This window comes from Haliotis rufescens, unplaced genomic scaffold (genome assembly GCF_023055435.1).
Source record: "Haliotis rufescens isolate VD_foot unplaced genomic scaffold, xgHalRufe1.0.p SCAF_13, whole genome shotgun sequence".
Classification (NCBI taxonomy): Eukaryota; Metazoa; Mollusca; class Gastropoda; order Lepetellida; family Haliotidae; genus Haliotis; species Haliotis rufescens.
The window spans coordinates 26916201-26941471 of NW_025963813.1; the positions used below are offsets into that span (position 1 = coordinate 26916201).

At 42.5% G+C, this 25271-nt stretch overlaps 1 protein-coding gene across 1 annotated transcript; it reads right to left on the minus strand.

Annotated features, from left to right (window-relative positions):
* Nucleotides 1-701: 701 nt before the first annotated feature.
* On the minus strand, nt 702-21197 carry LOC124152510 (glyoxylate reductase/hydroxypyruvate reductase-like). Its single transcript, XM_046525471.2, has 5 exons — nt 21146-21197; nt 20626-20711; nt 15059-15242; nt 5638-5808; nt 702-3679 (listed from the first exon to the last, which is right to left on the minus strand). The coding sequence occupies exons 2-5, from the start codon at nt 20659-20661 to the stop codon at nt 3087-3089; spliced, it is 984 nt and encodes a 327-aa protein (XP_046381427.1). The 5' UTR covers nt 20662-20711; nt 21146-21197; the 3' UTR covers nt 702-3086.
* Between the last annotated feature and the right edge of the window lie 4074 nt (nt 21198-25271).

Consider the following 25271-nt stretch of genomic DNA (forward strand, 5'->3'; position numbering starts at 1 on the left):
GTTACGGACTGTACGACTGATTCCGTCATCATCTGTCTCTCGCTTCAATGTGATAAACATTTGGACCGGAGGAGACTTTCCACTGCCGGTAGGAAGTACCGCCAGTCTCGGCCATCTCTTATACATTCCAGAATTTTCTTTTGTTCAGTTTTCAAATTTTGAATATTGTTTTCTGGAATGAGTCACCTGTTTGAAACTAGTGCCTTTAAAGTCGAGAAAGGTGCTTTCTGATTGGCTAATGTCGACTTCATGTTAGTCATTTCATTGGTCGGTCGAAATATCGCCCTGATTTAACATGTAATTTGATTTCCTTAGATCTTTGTTTAGCGGTAGATCTGGAGTTAGGTGTCATCTCTCGACGTCGCGTTGGTCACCAATTGAACATTACCCTCAGCCCTCTTCAGCAACCCATAGTTGTAAAATGTGACTATGCATGTCATAAGAGGCGACTAACGGGATCGGGTGGTCAGGCTCGCTGACTTGGTTGATGCAGGTCATCGATCCTAATTTCGTGGATCGATGCTCGTCACATCAATCACTGGATTGTCTCGTCCAGGCTCGATTATTTACAAACCGCCGCACTATCGCTGGATTATTGCTGAGTGCGGCGTTAAACAACAACAAACAAACAAACAAATGTACGAACGAACATTAACCAAGGATGAATACGTACAGTGTGGAGAGAAAAAAGAAGACTTAAGCAAGTTTTATGTTTTTTATTTGCATTAAAATACATAGGCATTAAAAGGGAGCCTCAATGTGCTATATGTACAAATCATGCCCTCTGCGAACGTGTATTTGACAAAACAAACATAACAATCTTCAATGTAAGCACGTCAAACATGCCTTATACTACCAATACTCTCTCACGCCCACATACGAGATCAACTATGCCTGATCTAAAAATCTGAAATCCAACATGTAATTCTTGGATGATGACGTGAATCCCCGATCGAAACAGCGACATGAAAACAATATACAATACCCCGTCTACTGTTTTCCACCAAACAATATCCACCTCTCGTATTATTTACCCGTTCTTTGTTTTGTTACCAAAACATAGGCAGTGTTCCATCACCCCATTTTGCTACAAACCTCTTTGCGAACACAAATGCTTTATGAAATGGCAAATTCCCACTTGGAATTCGTTGTTTTGAGATAAATCGCCCCTTTTCCCTTCCTGACCAAGACTTGAACAAAGAATTACTAGCATTTTGTCGCCAAGCTGAATTTTGTCTCCAAAGCAGTCTTCGTTCTTAGAAACGTACAAAAGGTAGAAAACTCAAAAGACAGAAAGGCTTGCATAATTGTCATTATTCTGAAATGAATAATATTGTCATAATATATACCTGTATATAGCCATTTGGTCTGACTCACAAATTGAGCAACTGTGTGCAACGTGCTTGGTTTAGATCAAGTATTAGTCTGCTACTGTCCTATATCACTACGAATGCACAGTGAAACGCCGTTAATCCGGTCGGTACACCCCCTTGTAAACCGTCCGCAGGTACAAATGACCGGATTAACGAATCAAAAGTACGGAGTTATCTCCTTTGTGTGTACAGAGTTCTATCCCGTGAGTGTGCGGAGTTATGTTTCGTGTGAATATTACTGTATCATAAACCCATCAGTCAACAGCTCTTACTGTTTCTGATCCCCTTTACAATGATTATAACTGAATCCTAAAACGCTTTGGCTTTTTCCGCTAAAGCGTTTGGTGTTGAACCAGACAAAGCAGTTGTCCAAGACACCGAGTTTGACTATTCGATACACAGCATCTGTCGTTATTACCTCCCTTGCCGTCCTAACATTATATGTCATTCTCGACCAATTCAACTAGCGGAATACAATGCTGAAAAATCCATAAACAAGACGCATAAAACTATGTACAAAGCTCCTCTGGACTCGACTGGCACAATAACTGTAGGCACACTTGCTGTCACTCGGCTCGCTTCTGTCCCATATGTTATCTCGGCCAACACTGGGTGGGAATCAATAATGAAATATATCAAACTGGTTTCAAAATCGAATGTCATACTTTTCGCACTACATGTGACAGGTGTCCGTATATAGATGACAGTGACTTTCACCACCCCAGGTAGTGCCAGGTGTGTGGAAAGCCCTATGCCGCAATACGCCGAATACAGCTTGCATGAACCTATTGCACATTGTGACTGCATCCGGGCAACCAAATAGTTGGAAATAATACCACCTAAGTATGGCACTGAATCGAGTGCGCATTGCATAAAATAACAAGGAAATATTTATGAGGTACAAAAGTCCTAGTAGAGAATTGCACCATGGTCACATAAACGCAAACAGTTAGGGAATTCAAATCCAAATGCCACACAGCTAGATTACAGGAGTTAAAGGACCGGGGATTTCCCTGCACAATAACAAAATGTGGGGCCAGTTTTTAGTTTTTATTTTATTTAATTTTACTTTATTTTTATTTATATATTTTTATTTTTTATGGGGGGGAACAAATATAAAAATAAAAATATTACATTCAACTCCTTAAAATATTTATAACTTTTGATAGGTTATACCTGTTAATCCATTATACACCATTTCTTATACAAGTCCTTGAAAGCTTTTCTTACAGTGTCCCTATCAAAAGTTGAGTTGTATATAACTGTGCACCATATTTCAGACAGAATACAAATTCAACATTAAAGAACATTTCACAAATGCGTAATTTTGGATAACATTTAACATTTGCCACTGAGAAATCTTGCCGCAGTGGAATACGGCGCAGCAATGCTGACTTCCAATGACTATTCTAACTCCGTGAATTTTCAATTCGTCACCACTCGCCATCTTCCCGGAACCAGCAATGGGCTTATTATGTCCGTTTGCGCGAGAACCAAGTTTATAAAATTGCCCCATTTGCGCGAAGACGGAACCAAGTTTATAAAGTTGCCACGAGAAGAGCACGAGTCGCCATTCGGCTAGTTCCGGACTGACACGAGTGCCTCGTCCTGTGACCAGCCCTCCGAACAATAACACGGGTACAAGGTAGCCAGGGAAATAGAAGCTCGCAGGTGTTATAAGCTCAGCATGTGGTCCATGAAAAACACCAATCTTTAACACACTTCCTTGGTCTGGTCCTCAGCGCACAGGGCATTCTTCAGACTCGTTGCCACCGTCATTGACAACTTGTGGCGCATGTCATACAACCTCTCGTCCGTCTGAGGTAGGAAAACACAGTTGTGGAGACCGGTCAGGGGGTACTTAAAGGGAACAGGTTCCTGGTTGCAGTCGTTAATGCCAGCAGCAGCAATGTGCCCGCCCCGAAGGGCTTCATACAGATCAACGTAGCTCATGGCGTTGCCGTTCTGGCAATCAATGATGACGGCGGTGTTCTTCATCTGCCGGAACACTTCCTTCGAGAACACCTGCGGTGGGTTGTTGTCGTGCTGTACACAAATACACATAATGTCTGACCGGCTGATTAGCTCCTTCCAGGAAACGATCTCAATGTCAGCGTTGCAGGTCTGCTTGCTGTAGAGATAATCTGCTGCTATGATGCAGGTCACGCCCAGGTCTTTCAGTCGCTTAGCAACGCCGTGACCGAGGATGGTTAGGCCGTATATACCAAAAGTCTTGTTGCGAAGGTTCTTCAGGCACACGGTGCTAACCGTGCCGTTTGCCAAATTGCAGTTGTCCAAGTAGGTTGCTGAAAAACAGAGAAATGCTCATGATATTAATCACTGAATTGTCTGTTCCAGACTCGATTATTTACAGACCGCCAATATATTGCTGGAATATTGTTAAACAACAAACAAACAAACAAAATAGGATAATATACATATTTCATTAACAAATTGGCAAAAAAATTTATTTCTATTGTCTAGCTACCGTTGTTAACATCATTCTTGGCTGCGTGTTGCAATCCCTTCCCAAAGAATATTAGTGAATGAGTATCACGGCGGGGAGGGTGGGGCAGGAGAAATGAGCTTCAAAATTGTACCCTTGTCTTCGGCGTGACGAGCGAACACTAAAACCGCTAGGCCTTTCCTATCCCCCTTCAAGAATATTAAATGGACCTGCGCTGACAGGGAAGGGCATTAACCAAGTAGCCAAGAACAACTACTTTCCCGCGCAGTGACAACGTACAGAAATCCCCCGGGAAGAAGGATATCCTTAACACTAACATACCTGGTCCGGGATTGCTGTTGCTATTTTCATCCAAGGCTACCATCCACAAATATTATTTGCTCAAAGTCATTAACAATTACATGATGGTATTAAGATAAGGCAAAAACAGTATAACGTTTCGGGTTTGGCCAAGGATAACGCGACGAAATGCGACGGCTGGGATTTACTTAAAAGGTAACATTGACAAACAGTCAAACATAATATGCATGATTCAGCAACTCTCACTCGAACTGTACAATATTTGTACTGTGGAGTGAAATCGTAGTTGTACTAGAATGCCTTTTTGCCCGCGACTCATAAAAGTTCAGTTGAGTTATATCTTCACTGCACTTGACAAGCCATAATGTCGTATATTCTCCCCACACCTTCAACACACACAACCTGCATAGACTCGACATGTATCCTGCGTCTAGTGCAGTTTCTTCTCTTAGTTTTAGGTAAGAAGGTTAGCGTGTTTGTGTGTGTGACAAACCATGTCAATTAAATCGAAACAAATGTACGTCATTGGAAAGCCAACATCAATTCACTCAAAATAACACCGACCGTTAAGATCAATATTTACAAACGAAAAGTTAGAAAAACAAGATAGATGTTCTAAAAAAATATTTACAAATCGAAGGACCCCATATGTACATGCAGAACATTCATTATTTTTCGTCATTTCACCCTATTTGTACACATGGCTGAGTGGTTTGAAAAGTATACTACTCAACTTTGGTAAGGATAATCGGGGCGGTCGGGTAGACTAGTGGTTAAAGCGTTCGCTCGTCACGCTGAAGATCCGGGTTCGATTCCCGACATGGGTGCATTGTGTGAAGCCCATTTCTGGTGTCCCCCGCCGTGATATTGATGGAATATTGCTAAAACCGGCGTTAAACCATACTCACTCTATCACTCACTAAGGATAATCAGACATAAAGACAGGAATATCCCTATCAAAACTGGAGTGGTGTATTTCAGTTGTATCCCGACCTGTATTTGACGTTTACCACTTTGGTGAAATCTTTTAGCACATCATAGTGCTGATAAACATAATCAAGGCAAATCTTGGATTTGAACCCGCAATCGCAATCGTAGGTTTCAATTGGCCGTAACAAGACTTTCTATTGCCTGCGAGTGAGTGAGTGAGTTGGGTTTAACGCCGCTTTTATCAGTATTCCAGTTATATCGCGGCGTGTCAGCATAATGTGGGAGGAAAGCCCGAAGTGATGCATGTCTCAGGTCACGGGTATGGTGCTGACAAACCTAGAAACATAATCGGGGCGAACCGGGATTCGAACCCACTATCATAGGTTTCTGGCGTGCCCAAGGGACGCAACTCTGCACAGCGAATCGCGGCGCCTTGACGACTTGGCTACCCGTGCCCACCTATTGGCTGCGAATAGACGACTGGGCCACTGTGTGTGACAGCTGTGTTATGAGAGTGTTTGTACTGAGAACGGAGCAACAGAGAACGCGCACTGGGATTTATCTTACCTTCGTTGGATGTCTTAAAGGCAAGAAGAATGAGTGCCAGAGTGAGGTCAGCTAAGCCCTGCGTTGATTGGACGGGACTGACGACAACCTGGATGCCACGTCTGTTGCATTCCTTGACGTCGATGTGATCCGTCATTGTCGACATGGTGGCAACCGCTCGCAGAGATGGCCCTGGTGGACGAAAACACAATTTGACAATACTTTACATTACAGGACAAACACAAACGGGCATGAAATACTCCTTTCCCCCTCCAAAATGACATGTCGGGTTGTGTGCAAGGCAAGAAATATTGGACGGTTTTCAATATCTGCTCCGGAAACGAGCATTACCCCCATTTTCAGTCAAAGTAATGCTATAGAAACTCGAAAAATAAATTTGTCAAAAATCCAAAAACTATCTAAAGGCACCAATTTACCACTAGACCTACCTATGTGCCAAGTTTGGTTAAGATATCTTTCACGAAACGAAACGAAACGAAACGGGACGGACAGACGGACAGCACTTCGTGGAGGGGGATAACAAACTGGTTTCCTCCAAGACATCCTGGTTTATCCAGCGTTAATATATACCCGTAGGCGTTTACCACTTGTATAATGCAGACAATCCTAGAAACATAATCAGCATCTGATTCGAAACCATAAACTCTGGTTTCGGGAACGGCAAAGGGACGTAACTCTGAACAGCGAGCGGCGACGCCTTAGACGACTGGGCCACCCCTGCCGTATTTGTATTGACCCTTATGTTAATACTCGTATAACATTAGTAACTGCATGGATGAGTGAGTGAGTGAGTGAGTGAGTGAGTTGGGCTTAACGCCGCTTTTAACAGTATTCCAGTTAAATCACTTAATGTGAGAGGAATGACCGAAGTTATGCAGTTTTCAGACGTTTACCATTTCGGTGAAACCCACGAGCACGGGTATGGTGCTGACAAACCTGGAAACATAATCGGGGCGAACCGGGATTCGAACCCACAATCAAAGGGTTCTAGCGTGCCAAAGGGACGCAACCCTGCACAGCGAATCGCGATGCCATAGACGACTGGGCCACCCGTGCCCCCTGACATGGATGAGAATGGTCTAATCAAGAATCCATCTCTGGAACAAAACCAACAGATGTCACCACTCAGATGTTCTCGTAGGTTCTCGTAAGTTCATTGTGAGATCATGCACATCGCTAATTGAACATCTGTTCGTTAATGACGGCATGTCAGGATACAGTCCGAGCAAGAACAAACTAGGTTTGACGACGGAAATACACTGCACTAAGCTCGGTCGAAAACGGTATCATTTAAAGAACTCACGTTAACAAAAATCTAGTTGCGGGTTGAAATGGTCTCGGAACACGGCTTCATTGCCTGGCGTGAACCTGGCGCAGGTGAGCGGTCGTTGATATCGTTTTTGTTTGTTTGTGTGTTGTTTAACGCCGCACTAGGAAATATTCCAGCTATATTACGGCGGTCTGTAAATAATCGAGTCTTGACCAGACAATCCACGCAATTGGAATACGATAACATGTATCAACCAATTCAGCGAGCCTGACCACCCGATCCCGTTAGTCGCCTCTTTCGACAAGCAAAGTCACCTTTTACGACAAAAATGGGTTGCTGAAGACCTATTCTCCCCCCAAGGCGTGGCAGCTTGATGTGGAAGGAAATCCCAAAATGACTCTCAGTCTCAGTTCGTATTTGTATATTTGAATATACCGCAAGCCATCTATTTGATGTTGTCACTTCCTACCTAGAACACTTCGCCGAACCCTTTGCATAAACGAATTGATTTTGTACATAATCATATGTAAATGTATGATAAAGAATTTTCGTGACCCTAAACATTTTTTCATTATTTTGTTTATATTTTTTAAGATTTTGCAAACACAAAACTATTTTAAGTCGCAAATACAAGAGATGGTGAACCGTCCCTGTGTGTTAAGTAGGGAGAATTTACGTTTCAAGGTTTTACATTTGTTATGAAATAATTTAGTTTTCCGGTAGACAACTACACACAAGATGTGGAGCTGGATTACCTGCAGATGTACCCGCGCAAAATTAATATTTGAAACCTCACGCTGCGTGTTCGGTTCTAAATCAATTTAGCGCAATTAAATCTAAAGGTGGCCAAGTTCTACATTGAAAACGCAGTATGTGTATCGCCTTACCACCACAGCAAGAAGAATCTTGAATGGGTTTTTTAATCCATGTCAACAAGTTAGTGAGTTGGGTTTATCGCCGCTTCCAGTATTTCAGTTACATCACGGCGAGTATAACAGTCATATCAGGGCGAGTATTTCAGTTATATCACGAGTATTACAGTCATATCAAGAGTATTTCAGTTATATCACGAGTATTTCAGTTACATCACGGCGAGTATTTCAGTCATATCACGAGTATTTCAGTTATATCACGAGTATTACAGTCATATCACGGCAAGTATTTCAGTTATATCACGAGTATTTCAGTTATATCACGAGTATTTCAGTTACATCACGGCGAGTATTTCAGTCATATCACGAGTATTTCAGTTATATCACGAGTATTACAGTCATATCACGGCAAGTATTTCAGTTATATCACGAGTATTTCAGTTATATCACGAGTATTTCAGTTACATCACGGCGAGTATTTCAGTTATATCACGGCCTGCAGCTTGTTGTCGAAAGAAAGCGGAAACTTTTCCAGGTCTTAGACGTGTACCCCACGGTATTATGCTGACAAACCTAAGATTTGTTTCTTTGTTTGTTGTTTAGCGCCGCACTGAGCAATATGACGGCGATCTGAAAAAAATCGAGTCTGGACCAGACAATCCACGCAATTGGGATACGATGATATGCATCAACCAATTCAGCGATCCTGACCACCCGATCCCGTTAGTCGCCTCTTACGGCAAGCATGGGTTGTTGAAGACCTATTCTACCCCGGATCTTCACGGGTCGACAAACCTAAAAACATAACCAAGACGAACCATGTCGAACCCATGATCAAAGATTTCTGGCGCGCCAAACGGCAAGAAGAAACACTCTTTCGTACATGTTGCTCTCGTCGTTTGTGAAGAATGGAGAGTCCGCATTCCATCCCGTCCTACACAACTGTTTCATTGATCAAGGTTAACATCCAACACTTGTTACAGCTACCAGACATCTCGTGATAAGAAACCCGACAACCTGGTTGTCGCCTCGATTTGATAACACGGTTCTACGGTAACGCTCGGGTAGCTGTGCACTTTCACGTGCACAGACGCGATAACGGGTTTTCGTCTGCATATTTGCTCGATATCTGATAATAATCACGCCCCAGCTGCCCGACCTTCCACAGATGGTCGTCTGATGGTCAAATGATGTCCAAAGTTCACGTCTGTCTGTTAAAGGTATGTTGGTTGGGTTCAAGTCTTGGTCCTTGAGGTCACTTGCCGCAATTGTTAACTTACGGCTGTATAGGTGTAACTGTGCGGCTATCACGATGCCACCTGTATCCTACATCCTACATCTATGGCCTACTGACACGCTCACGTAATACGAATGACACACACATGGGTGTGTGTTCGAGGGATTGACAATCATAGCGCGAAGCTAAGGCGACAAACAAGATCAACTTTAGGTCAGAGGGTTGTAATTGACTGACATTTAGTCCCCAAAACAAAATAATCTTATTTTGAAATATATGTCTACAAAATAAAAAGAACATAATCCAAATGGAGCCCAGAACAATCCTTAATTTCAGAGCTGAGGCAATCTAGACTTGCCAAATCATTCAAGACTTGAGTTGGACTCGTTTCTAATTCTCTAGGGTGGGGAGGACATACTAGGGCCAGTTCCACCTCTGTGTGAAGATCCGACACACCCCCATGGGATGTCGAGTCGGGTTAACTTTCTAAACAACCAATCAACATCGATGTTTCGAATACCTTGGAACGATCGTGTGAAGCATTTGGTGCAGCATATCTGATTGCAGTTTCTCAAAAATGAACATATACGGACAGTTCCGAAAAGCAATATTCCAGCTATATGACGGCGGTCTGTAAATAATGGAGTCTGGACCAGACAATCCAGTGATTGACATTAATGAGCATCGATCCACGCAATTGGCATACGATGACATGCATCAACCAAGTCAGCGAGCCTGACCACCCGATCCCGTAAGTCGCCTCTTACCACAAACATTGTCGGCTTTTACGGCAAGTATGGGTTGCTGAAGACCTATTCTGCCCTAGATCTTCACGGGGGTTCCTTCTTAATTATACAGATATATAACAAGTCACGTGTATCAGCATGTGGTTATAAAAATCGGCCTTCCGAATCCTTCCGAAAAGACACAACATGAATGTATGTATTGTTCATTTTTATTCTATAGAGCGAAGTGCTGAGGATTATGGTTTACTATGAAAACCTTTTCTAATTCTCGAGAGGGAGGATAATTTAGAAACGGCGAGAAATGAGAAGCACAGAATACAGGCAGCCTGGTAGATAATGGACATCCACCTGTTGAGACTGTGCAGGAGTTTATCCCACACTGTCGGTACAGAGGACATCGCACGGTTAACTGAACACTAACACGTCGCTCAAAGCTGAAAACGTTCTGGTTCGCATGACTTCTCTTTTATGCGCGTATGCGTATGAGTTTTTCATTATTTCGTTGTGCGGGGATATTAACAGTTGGGGCATTTTTATTGCTATGGGACGGTTTTCAGCTGAGATATCAATCTCTCCCCTTTCGAATTTAAAGCCTGTGCGAGCAAACATTTGGGTCATATCATTGCACTTTTCGAAGACAATTAGCCTACATTCTGAATCATGTCATCAACATACATACGTATGAATAAAAGACAACGATATACGTGATGTTTTAAAGTAAAGTCTTAAAGACAAATTCCAACTTGACTCACTCTCTGGACCATCGCCTAGTTGCTGATCCCAGACTAACATTGTAAATGAAATCTTTTGTTACAAAATACATTGCTTTCTGAATAACAACTTCCGGCGATAAACTTGCGGTTGTTATCCATAAAGTTGTATATACGTTTTCTTACTTACACACCAACTTCTAGAATGCCCATCAAACAGTTATTTTCCTGAAGCTGATTTGTGAAATAGAGCTGGCTAGACTTGCTTTTGCATAAATCTAGATAGGTTTTGTTTACATGAAATACATATATTCCAAGGTCATGGTGCAGGACTATGCTGACCCGTGTGTGTCTTCGTATCACAAACCCGTAGGAATTCAGACTAAAGTTCACGTGTCAAGCAACCTATGCCTTTGTTTGTTTTCGTTGTTTGTTGTTTAACGCCGCATTCAGCAATATTCCAGCTATATGACGGCGGTCTGTAAATAATCGAGTCTGGGCCAGACAATCCAGTGATGGACATCATGAGCATCGATCCACGCAATCGGGATACGATGACATGCATCTACCAAGTCAGCGAGCCTGACCAACCGATCACGTTAGTCGCCTTTTACGGCAAGCTTGGGTTGCTGAAGAACTATTCTACCCCGGATCTTCACCATTGTCCACAGAAGGGACTAACTGGATCTGGCCGCCCGGGTCCGCGACTTGGTCTATTGCATGTCACAACATCCCAACTGGATCGATGCTCACTGGATTGTCTGGTCCAGACTCGATCATCTACAGACCACTGTCATATAGTTTATCAATTGGGCGTTAAACAACAAACAAAACAAACATTATATTACAGACTTTCAAATGACTTTCCATTTTGCAACATCACCAGAAAGGGGCTTCAGGTTTCACACCCTAGCGGCGAAATATAACAGGCCTTCGGCGTGGCGAGAGAACGTTTTAACCTAGGCTTCCTTAACGCGCTATTTCCGACTTGTAAACAGACAAAAGGTTTAAGAAAAAACATTGCTTATCTGATCGGTGACTTAAATAGTATTCACCCAATAGGGATGACAATGCATTTCAAGTCATTTAAAGTTGGAAATAAAGTGGTCATAATGACAGAGCAAAACTGATGGCACTTGATAAGTAATGACGAAGCGAGAATGCTTATCTGGCAGATGTACTATATATGGTCGTCAAACAAGGGAGCAGTGTAGGTTTAATAGGTTAATTAATATTCCAACAACTCTATTTATCTATTTATCCCCCTTCGGATAGGATATTGTATTCGCCGTATTCTGCATTGATACATTGTATGGTGCATTTGTATGGTTCTGTGTTGACAGTGTCCGTTAACATACACGCGGTATTCTGTATGGAAACACTGAAGTGTATCGTCGTCTTACGCAGTGGTCCCTCTTGGTGGTGTTTCGTACGTATACAGTAAACTACGGTTATAACGAACTCAAATGGACCACTAATTTTAGTTCGTTGTAACCGTAGCTCGTTATAAGCATATATACAACATCTATACAGCAAATGGCCGGGCCCAATAATAAAGTTCGTTATATCCGTCAGTTCGTTATAAGCGTGTTCGTTATAGACGTATTTTACTGTATATACACGCCGTGTATTCACCATGATACATTATATGATACATTATATGCTATATTTACTCAATTTTTACTATTGATAGTGGGTGACGATGGTTTTACACCTCTTTTTATTCAGGAATATCGTTGTTGTTGGTTTGTTGTTTAACGCCGCACTCAGCTATATTCCAACTCCAACTGACATTCTCCGTCAGGACCTCGTGGGGGGTTTATATCCATAACAAAACAGCCAGCCGCCGACCAACGTTTCCCAGTTACATGCATTGTGGGTCGCCTAATTCAGGCAGTATTTGACACTGAATGATTGTTTGTTTTGTTTGTTTGTTGTTTTACGCCGCAATCAGCAATATTCCAGCAATATGACGGCGGTCTGTACATAATTGAGTCTGAACCATACAATCCAGTTATTAAACAACATTGGCATCGATCCACGCAATTGGGATCGAATACATGCATCAACCAAGTCAGCGAGCCTGACCACCTGATCCCGTTAGTCGCCTCTCACGACAAGCATAGTCGCCTTTTACGGCAATCATGGGTTGCTGAAGACCTATTCTATTATGTCTACCCCGGATCCAGACTCGATTATTTATAGACCGCCGTCATATAGCAGGAAAATTGCCGAGTGCGGCGTTAAACAACACACACACAAACAAAACTGAGTGAGACCTAGGTCAGGACGACCCTAGAGCAGAAGCCTTCAGCAAAGTGACTTATCTGTTGAAATGGTAATTTGTTTTGTTGGCTGTCAGATTGGCACGTGAGAACGTTGCCAGAATATGCCCCCCTCACACTGCGGAACTACATCGTTGAATAACAAACTGTGGGATTCACATTACACACTTGCTGGTCTCATCCCTGTCAGAATTCGGTCAGACTCGGTACATAACCGGTATACCACATGCTCGCGAAGGCGACTAGCACAGAGTACCAGACGGTCACATCATGTGACCTTGACGGGTGTGGACTACTTGTGACCAACGCATCCACGCACTCGACCGGGACGCCCCTGACTGGCGTCACACGTTTCATAATGTGATGAGTCGAACCTGGGTCTTCGGCGTGACGAGCGAACCACTTGACTACCCAGAGTCTTTCACGACACGTATATTCGTGAACAGAGAACAGAGCGCCATCGAACGAAGGATGTCTGTCTGTCTGTTCGTTGGTTTAACGCCGCACTCAGCAAAATTCCTGCTATATGACGGTGGTCTGTAAATAATCGAGTCTGGACCAGACAATCCAGTGATTGACGCCATGAGCATCGATCAACCGCAATTGGGATCTTTCGTCAAGCATAGTCGCCTTCTGCGGCAAGCATGGGTTGCTGAAGACCTCTTCCTGCCCGGATCTTCACGGGTCGAACGAAGGAGGTAACGTTATAATGTCGAGTCGCAGTATATGCTCAGGAATGCTTGATACCTTGTGACACAATAAGACATCTAGCTGCTAGTTCCTCGAAAACAAAACGTGCACCTTCCAAATACATGATATGTCGTTGCCACGCGACGTCTATATATAACAGATTACCGGGACCTGGCTAGGTCGTTCAGAAACAAGCAGAACAGGTACACAGGTAAACAAGGCAAAAAGAACCCCTTTCTCCCGGGTAGGAATTAGAAGTAAGCTGATGAATGTTTGCAGGTCGGATGCTATGGTCAAGGTCAACTGCGGAACAAGGTTCAAGGATGTCCAGGAAAGAGAGTCAATCATGAGGTGAGGTTGTTTGTTTGTTTGTTTGTTTTTAACGCCGCACTCAGCAATACCCCAGCCATATGAAGGCGGTCAAAATAATCGAGTCTGGACCAGACAATCCAGTGACTGACATCATGAGCAAATCCTGATAACCTGATCCCGTTAGTCGCATCTTAGAACGAGCATAGTCGCCTTTTCGGCAAGCATAGGTTGCTGAAGCCCTATTCTACCTCGGATCTTCACGAAAAATGGATTTAACATTGCATTCATCTCGTGTCTGTGTATGTGCGCGCGTGCGTGGTTGTGGATACTAGTCCGGTTTTATAATATTTGTACACTGAGATACCATGCCGCTGTTTAACATGGAAACCCGACCCAGACACAGCATACTGACACCGAGCCAGGCCTTGTTTTTGGCTTGACGAGTGATCACGTGGCTAACCACGCACGCCTATGTTTTTAACCGCATGCTAATACACGTGACTAACCTATCTACATTATCATCAAGGAAACTAAATTCTTTACCTCATACATTCTTTACCTCTGATTTATGATATATTTGTCTATGTTCAAGGAACCTTGACAAACTACATCCAGAGTATTTTGAACTTAATTACAGTCATTGGGCATATGACCCGTGAAGATCCGGGCTAGAATAGTTCTTCAGAAACCCATGCTTGCCGTACAAGGTGACTTTGCTTGTCGTAAGAGGCGACTAACGGGATCGGGTGGTCAGGCTCGCTGACTTGGTTGATGCATGTCATCGTATCCCAATTGCATGGATCGATGCTCATGATGTTAATCCCTGGATTGCCTGGTCCAGACTCGATCATTTACAGACCGCCGTCATATAGCCGGACTATTGCTGAGTGCGGCGTTAAACAACAAATAAACAAACAAACAAACATTGGGCATATACATGAGACGTGTGCATAGCTAATGCGAAAAGAATTCTGAAGTAACATGTTATTCAGTAAAAAGAATGTCAAACACTTTTTCTTTTATTGTTCTCAACCTAATTTTAAGAGAGCTTCAAGCAAATGAAGCTTTCGCGCCTTTCGTGACCTGGGTTGCGTTCGGCTAAGCTATCGTAGCGCTCAGGTCGATCGTAACTCCCATACTTATACACACTTACGACTGTCGTTGCGTCACGATCGCTTCGTGGAACGGACCCAGCTCGAGTCATGACGGGACAAAATCGTGTTTTCTAGGGAAAAGTGCGAGTGGTGATGAATGATCTCGCACGTTTTCGCTTAGCATCAAGGGGAATAAATAACTCACCTGCCGCGTCTAAAACCTCTCTGTCGATCTGGTCACTTCGCATGCACAGGATGCCCTCCACACCCACCACGCTCTGCAGAAGTTCCCCCCGGGGGACCCGCTCCTCGCTGTTCCACATGGACACGTTACATCCCTCCAGCAGAATGTCAACACCTCGCTGGGGCACCGTGCGTGTCACGTACACCTGCAATTGAACATGGAGGTCCGGTTAGAAGAAGAAGAAATAGAAGAAGAAGAAGAAAAATTGTTTATTTTTGTCTCACCCATGGTCACAAAATACATTACACCACAAGATAAAAAATGGCCACCCATTCAGGGTTATGAGAGACATTTAACATATAAACAAATTATAAATTAAATCACATATTTAAAAACATATAAGTATTGGGTCACACGAGCAACCTGCGCTTACAATATCAAATATTACCCACGATCTAAATATAACCTACAATACAATGCTTAAAGACGACCCGCAATGTAATATTCAGACACAGACCGCTGGAAACAGTGCAAGTGTACAAGTAATAAATTAATATTATATTATTATGATAAATTTACATCCATACGTCGTCGAAACATCAGGGACACTGTTGCAGCTAGGCAATGTTGTATCTCCTCGTTTTGCATAAGGTAAACAAACTGATTATTTTTGTCTAAACTGAGAAAATTATTGTCGGTGGTGTGAGCGTCCATCAGTAAGTTACAACGGATATCCGAGTATGGTCTGCAGTTCATTAGGAAATGAAATTCGTCTTCTACGATATTTTGATTACAATAGTTACAGGTTCTTTCCTCTAGAGGAACTGGTGGTCGACTAAATCTTCCTAATTCAATTTGAAGAGGTAGAGTGCCACATCTCAATTTAGCGAGATTACTTCTATGTTGTCTGCTTCTGATTAATTTAACGTATGGTTCTGTTAGAATTGGTCCATTGCAACCTATGCCTGTCGTATTGCATCCGATGGTCAGGCTCGGTGAGATTATGGCGTGACAACGTCCACCCACGGCGTGGATCGGTGTTCATAACATCAATCACTGGATTGTCTGGTTCAGACTCGACTACTTGCAGGCCGACGTCAAAACGCTGGAATATTGCTTTCAGGGACAGAACAGTTCGTATGGTAAAAACTAATGATACCCGGAACAATTAATGGAGGAAACACGGTATTTTCAGCCAACAACCAACAAGTATTTTGCTTACAGAGATACACTCATCCTCGATTATCCAGGGTATTATCTCTCTGCTTAGTATGATACATACCCTGGACCCGTTCCTTACAATAACTAGGTGACATGTACCACACGCTTATGAGAGACACATCATAGTGCAAACTGTTATTATATTTCCGACGTTAATTTTCCAATCGCTAACATACATATTAAAGAATTATATGACCATTACAATAAGTTAATCATCATTAAGTGTTCAAGATCAATACGACCCGTGAAGATCTGGGGTAGAATAGTTCTTCAGAAACCCATGCTTGCCGTAAAAGGCGGCTATGCTTGTCGTAAGAGGCGTTTAACGGGATCGGGTGGTCAGGCTCGCTGACTTGGTTGATGCATGTCATCGATCCCAAATGCGTGGATCGATACTCATGATGTCAATCACTGGATTGTCTGGTCCAGACTCGATTATTTACAGACCGCCGTCATATAGCTGTAACATTGCTGAGTGCGGCGTTAAACAACAAACAAACAAACAAAACAAAGATCAATGCAGTGAACACAAGTTGTCTGGACCTCGTTATTCCGGATACCCATCGTTTATGGACGATTACTCTGAGAAAACATGCGGGGACATGATTCGTCAATAGGGACGCATTCGGGCCCACTCGGGTTATTCCGGTAGTATGGTTGACTGATTTCAACATCATTACGTCCGATCCCTCCAAAAGTAATTTGTTCAATCGATTTCGAAGAAAGCTTGTAAAATTTCACATGATTTAGGTATACAGATATCAAGCAACCTTTGTGTAATGGGTCACGACAGCTGTCACATTGTGTGGGTTAATGTGATAGATAGTCACGTGAACCAGTGAAATTCCTTTATTGATTATCAATGGATATGGATTCCTCTCAATCCTGGCAGAGACATCACAGATAAAGGACGATTAACATCTATATTAACTATGTTTTACTGTTTATGTTTTTCTGTGATTTGGAGATTAATGGACCTCTCATTACAGCATATAAAATTTGACCATAAGGAAGTTGTGCGTTGTTCAACACTCAGTAATATTTCAGCTATGTGACAGACCGCCTCCGTGGTCTAGTGTTAGAGCGTCCGCCCGGAGAGCAGAAGGACCGGGCCGGGGTTCGATCCCCAACCGCGTCATACGAAAAAACGTTAATAGATGGTACTTGTTTTCACCCTGTCCGGCGCACGGCATAAAGGGCCTAAAACAAGGACTGGTCGGCTCGGAGTCAGTATACTGTGTTTGGGTGGGGTATTCATGTTAAACTGTGGCATGGAATCTCACTGAGCTAGCACCATAAATCGGCATCAGTCCGGGCTATTTCAAGCAGCCACACACACGTGCATGCACGTCGCTATGCAAGTACAATTATCTTGGACGCGACGTTAAACCCACCTCACCTCTGGTATATGACGGCGGCCACTAATAATCAGTATCTTGTCCAGAGAGTCCAGGTTCATGCTTCCCCAAAACATTTTAAATTTATACTAGAACGCTATTCCCTGCATTTTGGGACGGTTTATGTTAGATTTTATTTGTTAGAAATAGTGGTAATTTATTTATTGTTTTATTACTTATATATATACGTGTCCCCTCCCAACCACCCACATTTTTCGACTTTCATTCAAGAAACATCTCTGATGACATATGAAATCTGAACATTTAAAACGAATCGATATTACTTTTGTCTGTTTTTACATGCTCATTCGTGTGTGTGAAGATTCCGATTTCAAGTTAGACAAAACAAATCATGTTCAACCGTGCAGATTTTGAGTTAATAATTTACTGCATAGATGATTAATTGAGGATTACTTATTAACAATTGTGTTGGTTTTTTAGGTAAAAAATAGGTGTGCTTTTTTTGGTTAGGTTTAAGCAATAATAATGTGCGTGGGATGAACGTGCTGGCTCGTAACCCTGGGCGACAGATGTTGCATGTCACCCTAGGTGGCTTGCACAGTGCATGATATTCATTCCATCATGAGCAACATGCTTGTCTTAAGGTGCGACTAACGTGTTCGGGTGGGCAGACTCGCTGACATGGTTGATGCACGTCATCGTATACCAATTGTGTAGATCGATGTTCATGATGTCAACCACTAAATTGTCTGGACCAGACTACATTATTTACAGACCTCACTCATATAGTTGGAATATTGCGGAGTGCGGTGTTAAACTACATGCACAAGCTATTCAAAGTTGAATGAGAAGAGTGTCACTTCATCGAAGATTTTCGCGTGAAGCAACATAAGTGTTTGATTTAATTTGTACACAAAGATTTGACTCCTTAAAACCAAAAGAAAACACCGTCCGCTCAACACTGTATATACGCATTAAAGTTGGCAACTGTTGACAATTTGTTTGGTGTTGGCAAAAGAACAGATCTTAATTATAAATAATCCTCTTACGTTGACATAAACGTTCACATTGCAACAAATACACACAGTGCAAATTCACACATACATTTGCATCTGCTCCAGACATGATGCAAATTTGCTCCTGGTGTAAATATATACACATGAGTAAACGCGTTCACGTGAAAAGTATACTCACGTACGTATTTCTACACACGTATGCACATACACACACACACATGTATAGAGGCGCATGTGAACAGGGTAATAGTTTACAATTCGAAAGAGCTTTGATCAAGTCGACACTCTGACGTCACATGGACACAATTTATAAGTACGACTGGTATAATAGTTACGTATTTATAACATGTAACGCTTTGAAACGTGCTTGACATTGACACCTTCGTATTATGTACATGACTTGTGTGTATATCGCCTGGGATATGTTCCCGAAAGCAACAATTGCCTGCGAAAGTACCCCCCACTTGACAATTTGTAAAACATTACACAATTAATCCCTTGTGCGAGATTACCTGTAATCCCGCGTGACAGCTGTTCCAGACACGTCACAAAGCTAGCGTTTTAATTGCTACTTTCAATATCAAACAAGATGGCGATATGTCTATTTACGAAATAAGGCGCAATGGTTTCTCGTGTTGTGGCATTAATTGTACTCGGGCGGTAAATAAATTGTATAACTCTTTCTGACAATAACACCTACTTGATCTACAGGAAATTACACTATTCACAGTGAACTGTTGACAAAACGACGTTTGGTTTTATAACAGGTTGACAGCGACCGTGCAAGCAATGTTATCCATGATAAATACCGTTGAAACGTACCTACACTCCCAACAACCCTGCAAACAGCTCAACTCATTGGTTTTTTTTACACCTAAGTACACATTATAGAGTGTATGACGCCAGCTTCCTCTGATAAACTTGCCTGTTTTTTTACACCTAAGTTCACATTAACGAGTGTATGACGCCAGCTTCCTCTGATAAACTAGCCTGCTGACCGCCTACTGTACAAAAACATACCTGACGCTCCCAAAAATACAATATATTTTCATAATTATTGAAAACACATGTAGATTTGTATATAATACAGATAATAATTGAAAATGACTCCAAAACATTTGTAATGCGCATAGCCAATCTCGTGGAAGTGTCGAGGAAAATTATGGCATAATACATGCATTTTTAATGCTGCACTCAGCAGTATTCCGGCTATATGGCGGCGGTCTGTAAATAATCGAGTCTGGACCAGACAATCCAGTGATTGACATCATTAGCATCGATCCACGCAATTTGGATAAGATGACATGCATCAATGAAGTCAGTGAGCCTGACCACCCGATCCCGTTAGTCGCCTCTTACGACAAGCATAGTCGCCTTTTGCAAGCATGGGTTGCTGAAGACCTATACTACCCCGGATCTTCACGGGTGATATAACCAGTTATATATGCTCTATCATAAATAATATGAAATACACGTATATACCTAATGTGTTATCACAGGATTGATTCATCAACAAGGAGCTAGGCGACATCGCTTACATATGTCATTGACAAGTCACAATACACAACGCGATAACACTACAATCAGAACAGAAGACAGCTTAAAATTTAGCCTATGACATGACAACTCTGAGTTTTTGGCACATGACGATTCGAATATTATTTTTTAAATCCAGATATAGATCTAGTTGTTTGCGTATGGTTGTTACAATATCATATAGATCTACATATGTCCAATCAGACGTGGCAAGCTTCAGCAAAGTGTGACGCTCTCTTCAATCAAATGTTCTTTCAGCTGACTGTGACTCGTCAATTTTCCTGCCATTTTTCATGCTAAAGTTTTAATGAATAAATCTGTTTTCACGTCATCGCATGAAGGTAAGTGGATATATATATATGGATTTTCCAATAAAATTAACATTAATTGCTCTTTCAGAACCAATACGATGACTAATTTCAATTTCATAAACAAACAACGAAATCACGAATCGTACCTTAGCCCGAGTTTGTCGTCTCAATGGATCAGCCATTGTTGGAAGCCGATCAGTCTCGCCTCGATGCTGTATATTTCTGTCAGTTCCTTTAAACAAAGACTGACAGTTAGGGTGAAATGGACTTCTGACAAACTTGGCTTCTTCCGACTATCTATCTTCAGCCCACGGCAGCTCAAGCAGCGAATAAGCCGTGAAACTGAGAGAAATTTCACTGTAAACAAGTCGCCCCAGCTGTCTCGGAGACCGAGCTTGGTTTCCGATCAATCGCCTGATGTTCTGGTTTGTCCCGTGTGTTCTCATTGACTAGCTTAATCAGTTGAGATAAGGATGACAGTACCTGATGGTGAACCAGCTTATTGAGTCTATTCACCCGAATTGCGTCAGCATTCAACACGTCAACACATCGAACCAAGCTCAACAACACTGATGAACCTTGTGTGTCACGGTCGGTTAAATGCGGTCAGTTTGACCCATATAGAAAGCTCCTCACACCGTATAAAAGGCTTCGCTCAATACTTACGGCTTCGGACATGAAAAGCCTGGCTGTGTTGTAAGTAGCTGAGACGTCTTGTTTAAATATAGCACATCAATATGTTGTGTTCCCTGATTAGATTGCTAGTCACTGCATATGCTGCAAAACACTTATATGCACCGACCTCATAACATAGTGTTATGATTTGCAACTATAAAACGGCACGACATGCAATGATAACTGTCATTGGTCATTTGTTGGCGCAGATAGCACGAGGAAGGTTGCGTATTAGACTGGTCCCCTGCCTCTGTTGCGCACGTCACATAAAGCTGTGTGCAGCCAGCTGCAAGAGGACTTGGGACCAGTCCAGGTTACTGAGGTTTTCGTTTGTGGGACTGTGTATTTTACCCAACAGTGATTACTTCCCTTTGTCGCTTTTATTTTTCCTGAAATTCATCTTGCCTGTTACAATTACCGTTTACATATTATTTGAAGGAATCTGATGCACGAAGGCGAACATTTCAGGTTGTAGAAATTAGAAATAATGATACGGTGACACTCAGAGACAAATCTACAATTGTTAACTGACATAGGTTCACCTACTTTTTTTCCCAGCCAGTTAAAATGAGGATAAACAACATGTATGGGTGCATTCGTCCCGAGACTTCGATGTGATACCCGAGGCTATATATGGCGTGTGGGGGCACATCATCTGTAAAGGACAGTGTGTGCGAGTGTGTGTTTATGTTTGTGTGTGTGTGCGCGAGTGAGTGAGTGAGTGAGTGTGTGCGCGCGCGCGCGTGGACAAGTACAGCACAAACACAAACACACGCACATGCTCACACACGGATGCCATGGTGCTCAGAAACGACAGAGTGTGTGACATATCCACAACAGTATAATGGCGCGGCTTTATTTTTTGCAGTCGAAGTCCTCGATCATATTCGTTTTCGAGATGCAGAAATCACGTGTCCTTGTCTGCTTGCTTCGCTCCCTCGTCCCGTGAAGTCAGAAGCCTTGCCGTTGGCTGACTGATTGGTTTAAAGTTCACCTGACGCAACCTCCTATCGATGGACAGACAGACAGACAGACAATAGTATATTAACGTCTCACTTCTGTACATACATAAAACAGCTTTGTACAACTTGACATAGATAGAATGTACAGAACCATTCAATAGAATTATGAGAGACAAATTATCATAAAATTTATACATAAATGATATAAAGATGATATAGTAAAACGCTATCCATATAAAAGACGTTTTCTACGATAATGAATTAGAAAGCAGACTTTGGCAAGTATAAAACACACACTGGAGTCACTGAAAATTAAACAAAGTTTGTCGATATCAGGTATATCTAAAACAATCCAGTGATGGATATCAGGAGCATCGATCCACGCAACTTGGATTCAATGGCATGCATCAACCAAGTCAGCGAGCCTGACCACCCGATCACGTTAGTCGCCTCTTACGACAAGCATAGTCGCCTTTTACGCCGAACAATGGTTGCTGAAGACCTATTCTACCCCGGGTCTTCACGGGTATGTACAATATGCACAAACAGCTGTTTCATCACACATTTGACACGTGCAGGTTACACAATGTAATGCAAACAATGCTTACAAACATTCAGTTATTTACAATATAATATTACCCTGTTATGGTAACATTATGTGTCTATAATTCTGAATAATGCCCCTGTAAAGGCACGATAACGTAAGTTGTACTCTTGTGTGAGAGAATCCCACGACACGTCTTATACTGTCCAAACTGAAAAGACAAACTAGCCATCAGAATCTCCCATGTCCCAATCACTGACAAGGTCTTCACTTGAAACACGTGCTTTCCGCGAAGTAGGGTGTGTTTTATCGACTATCCCCTTCTGATCGAGGGTCACAATGCATGTAATGCAATGCATGTGTACAAGTGTTATCTTTCAGTGGAAATTTTGGGACCAGCCATGCAATTAAATGTTTCCCTAATGCAAAAACGTATGCAAAATTAGTGTGTACCCCTACCGGGATGCGAGTTTCTAGGGTCAAAGAATGTCTTACCTCGCCAGCCTCGATGATTGTGGTTCCGCGACGAAATCAGAAATTGTGCCAACTGACGTAAAACTGCTCCCGGTTAACATCGTTTGTATTTTGTAGTAGTCATTGGACCTTCCTGTACGCCCAAGTTCCAGGTGATTGTTGGTAAAATACCAAGTGTGATTCTGTGCCAACGAACCATGAACGTTGCTCAGGGGGGTGGTGGGGTATACGTAGTCAAGTGGTTAAAGCCTTCACTCGTCATGCCGAAAACCCGGGTTCGATTCCCAACATGGGTACAATGTGTGAAGCCAATTTCTGGTGTCCCCCGACTTGATATTGCAGCATAAAACAATACTCCCTCACTCAATCGTTGCTCAACTATGCTGATTTTCCGTACCCTGATTGAATTATGAACAGAACGCCGATCGGGAGTGGGGCGCTCATTCACTCACTCACTCTGCCTCTCTAGACAGCAGGGTCTTGGACGTGGCATGTGCGTTATTTCGCCTTGAGGCGAGGTATACATTTCAAGTGCGATATCAGTTCTTACTAGAAGCGCCCTTAAAACTCATAGTCAATCAGTATTGTCGAGCTTTTCGATCTCACTGCCCCTTTCTTACCTACTTCACATGTCATCGATCCCAATTGCGTGGACCGATGCACATGATATCAATCACTGGATTTTCTGGTCCAGGCCCGATTATTTACAGACCGCCGTCATATAGCTGGAATATTGCTGAGTGCGGTGTAAACCAACAACCAACCAACTTGACTACTTCAACGCACCCTTATTCCATCCTACCCTCTTCAACGTCTCTATTTGTTAAATGTTCATAATCGGCAGGAAGAGAGGGTTAGGCTTAACAATTTAACCACTGGGTCAACCCAATGACCATGTCATCAGAACAACGATGTGTTTACGTGTATGTCTTACTACATAGCCGAGCCGACACCGAGGTTTACATCAGCAGCACAAAGGGCCTCAGATGAATTATTCATGTGTGTGCATTACTCTAAATATAGCTCCTGATTCACGAAGGAGTGTACACATATGTTGATATAGGTGTTGCGTATATACCGGCCCTATAATCCCAAACGTGTACATTTGTATGTTCACACAATACTGTGTTCTATTAAATGCGCGTGGGGATATAGGTATGAAGTGGTCAAATTTTAGAAAAAGATTAATAATTTTAGTCTTCATATGTCTTCATGTGCCCATTCTTGATTACCCAGAGTACAACATCGAGGATGTGTACTTATATGTTTAGAATATCTCACGTTACAAACCCGTGAAGATCCGGGGTCGAATAGGTCTTCAGCAACCCATGCTTACCCTAAAAGGCGACTACGCTTGTGGTAAGAGGCGACTAATGGGATCGGGTGGTCAGGCTCGCTGACTTGGTTGCATGTCATCGTATCCAAATTGCTTGGATCGATGCTCATGATTCAATCACTGGATTGTCTGGTCCAGACTCGATTATTAACAGACCGCCGCCATATAGCTGGACTATTGCTGAATGCGGCGTTAAACAACAATCAAACAAAAAAACAAGTCAAGATCAATGCAGTTCATATATATTAAATCAGTTGCCCTTAAAATATGTGCGTGGGTTCTACGCCAGATAAAAATAACACGCTCAAAACACATTGTCCTTATCGCATGGACTTCGATCTCATCAACCTTGACCTTGCGGATGCGGACCATGACTTCAGCTGGCAAGCCAGGTCGGCGTGACCCTGGAGAATGAGTAATCAAGTTTAAAGAAACAAGGACCACCGGTTAACTCCGTATCATATTTACATTTACCTTCATCTCAAGTAAACAGGGGTATTTTATTCTCACAAGTGTATAACTTAATACTGACATTGTAGGCTAGACCACTTTAAAAAGTTCCTTGTTCCGAAAAAAAGTCCGACCTGAAAGCAGCGATAGAAGTCGGCACCAGTCCTGGACTCCTTGCCCTACTGCCCAATAGTTAAGGTATCAGAAGGAATAATAGAAAATTGTCATTTTTAAGGGTTTTGCTATGTGCCATCATTATAAGGACTGGTGGACTATAAATGTAAGTTGCTATCGCTGCCGAAAGTTAATGTGTGTTTTTTGCATGCATGGGACGAGGTGGATATATTTTAT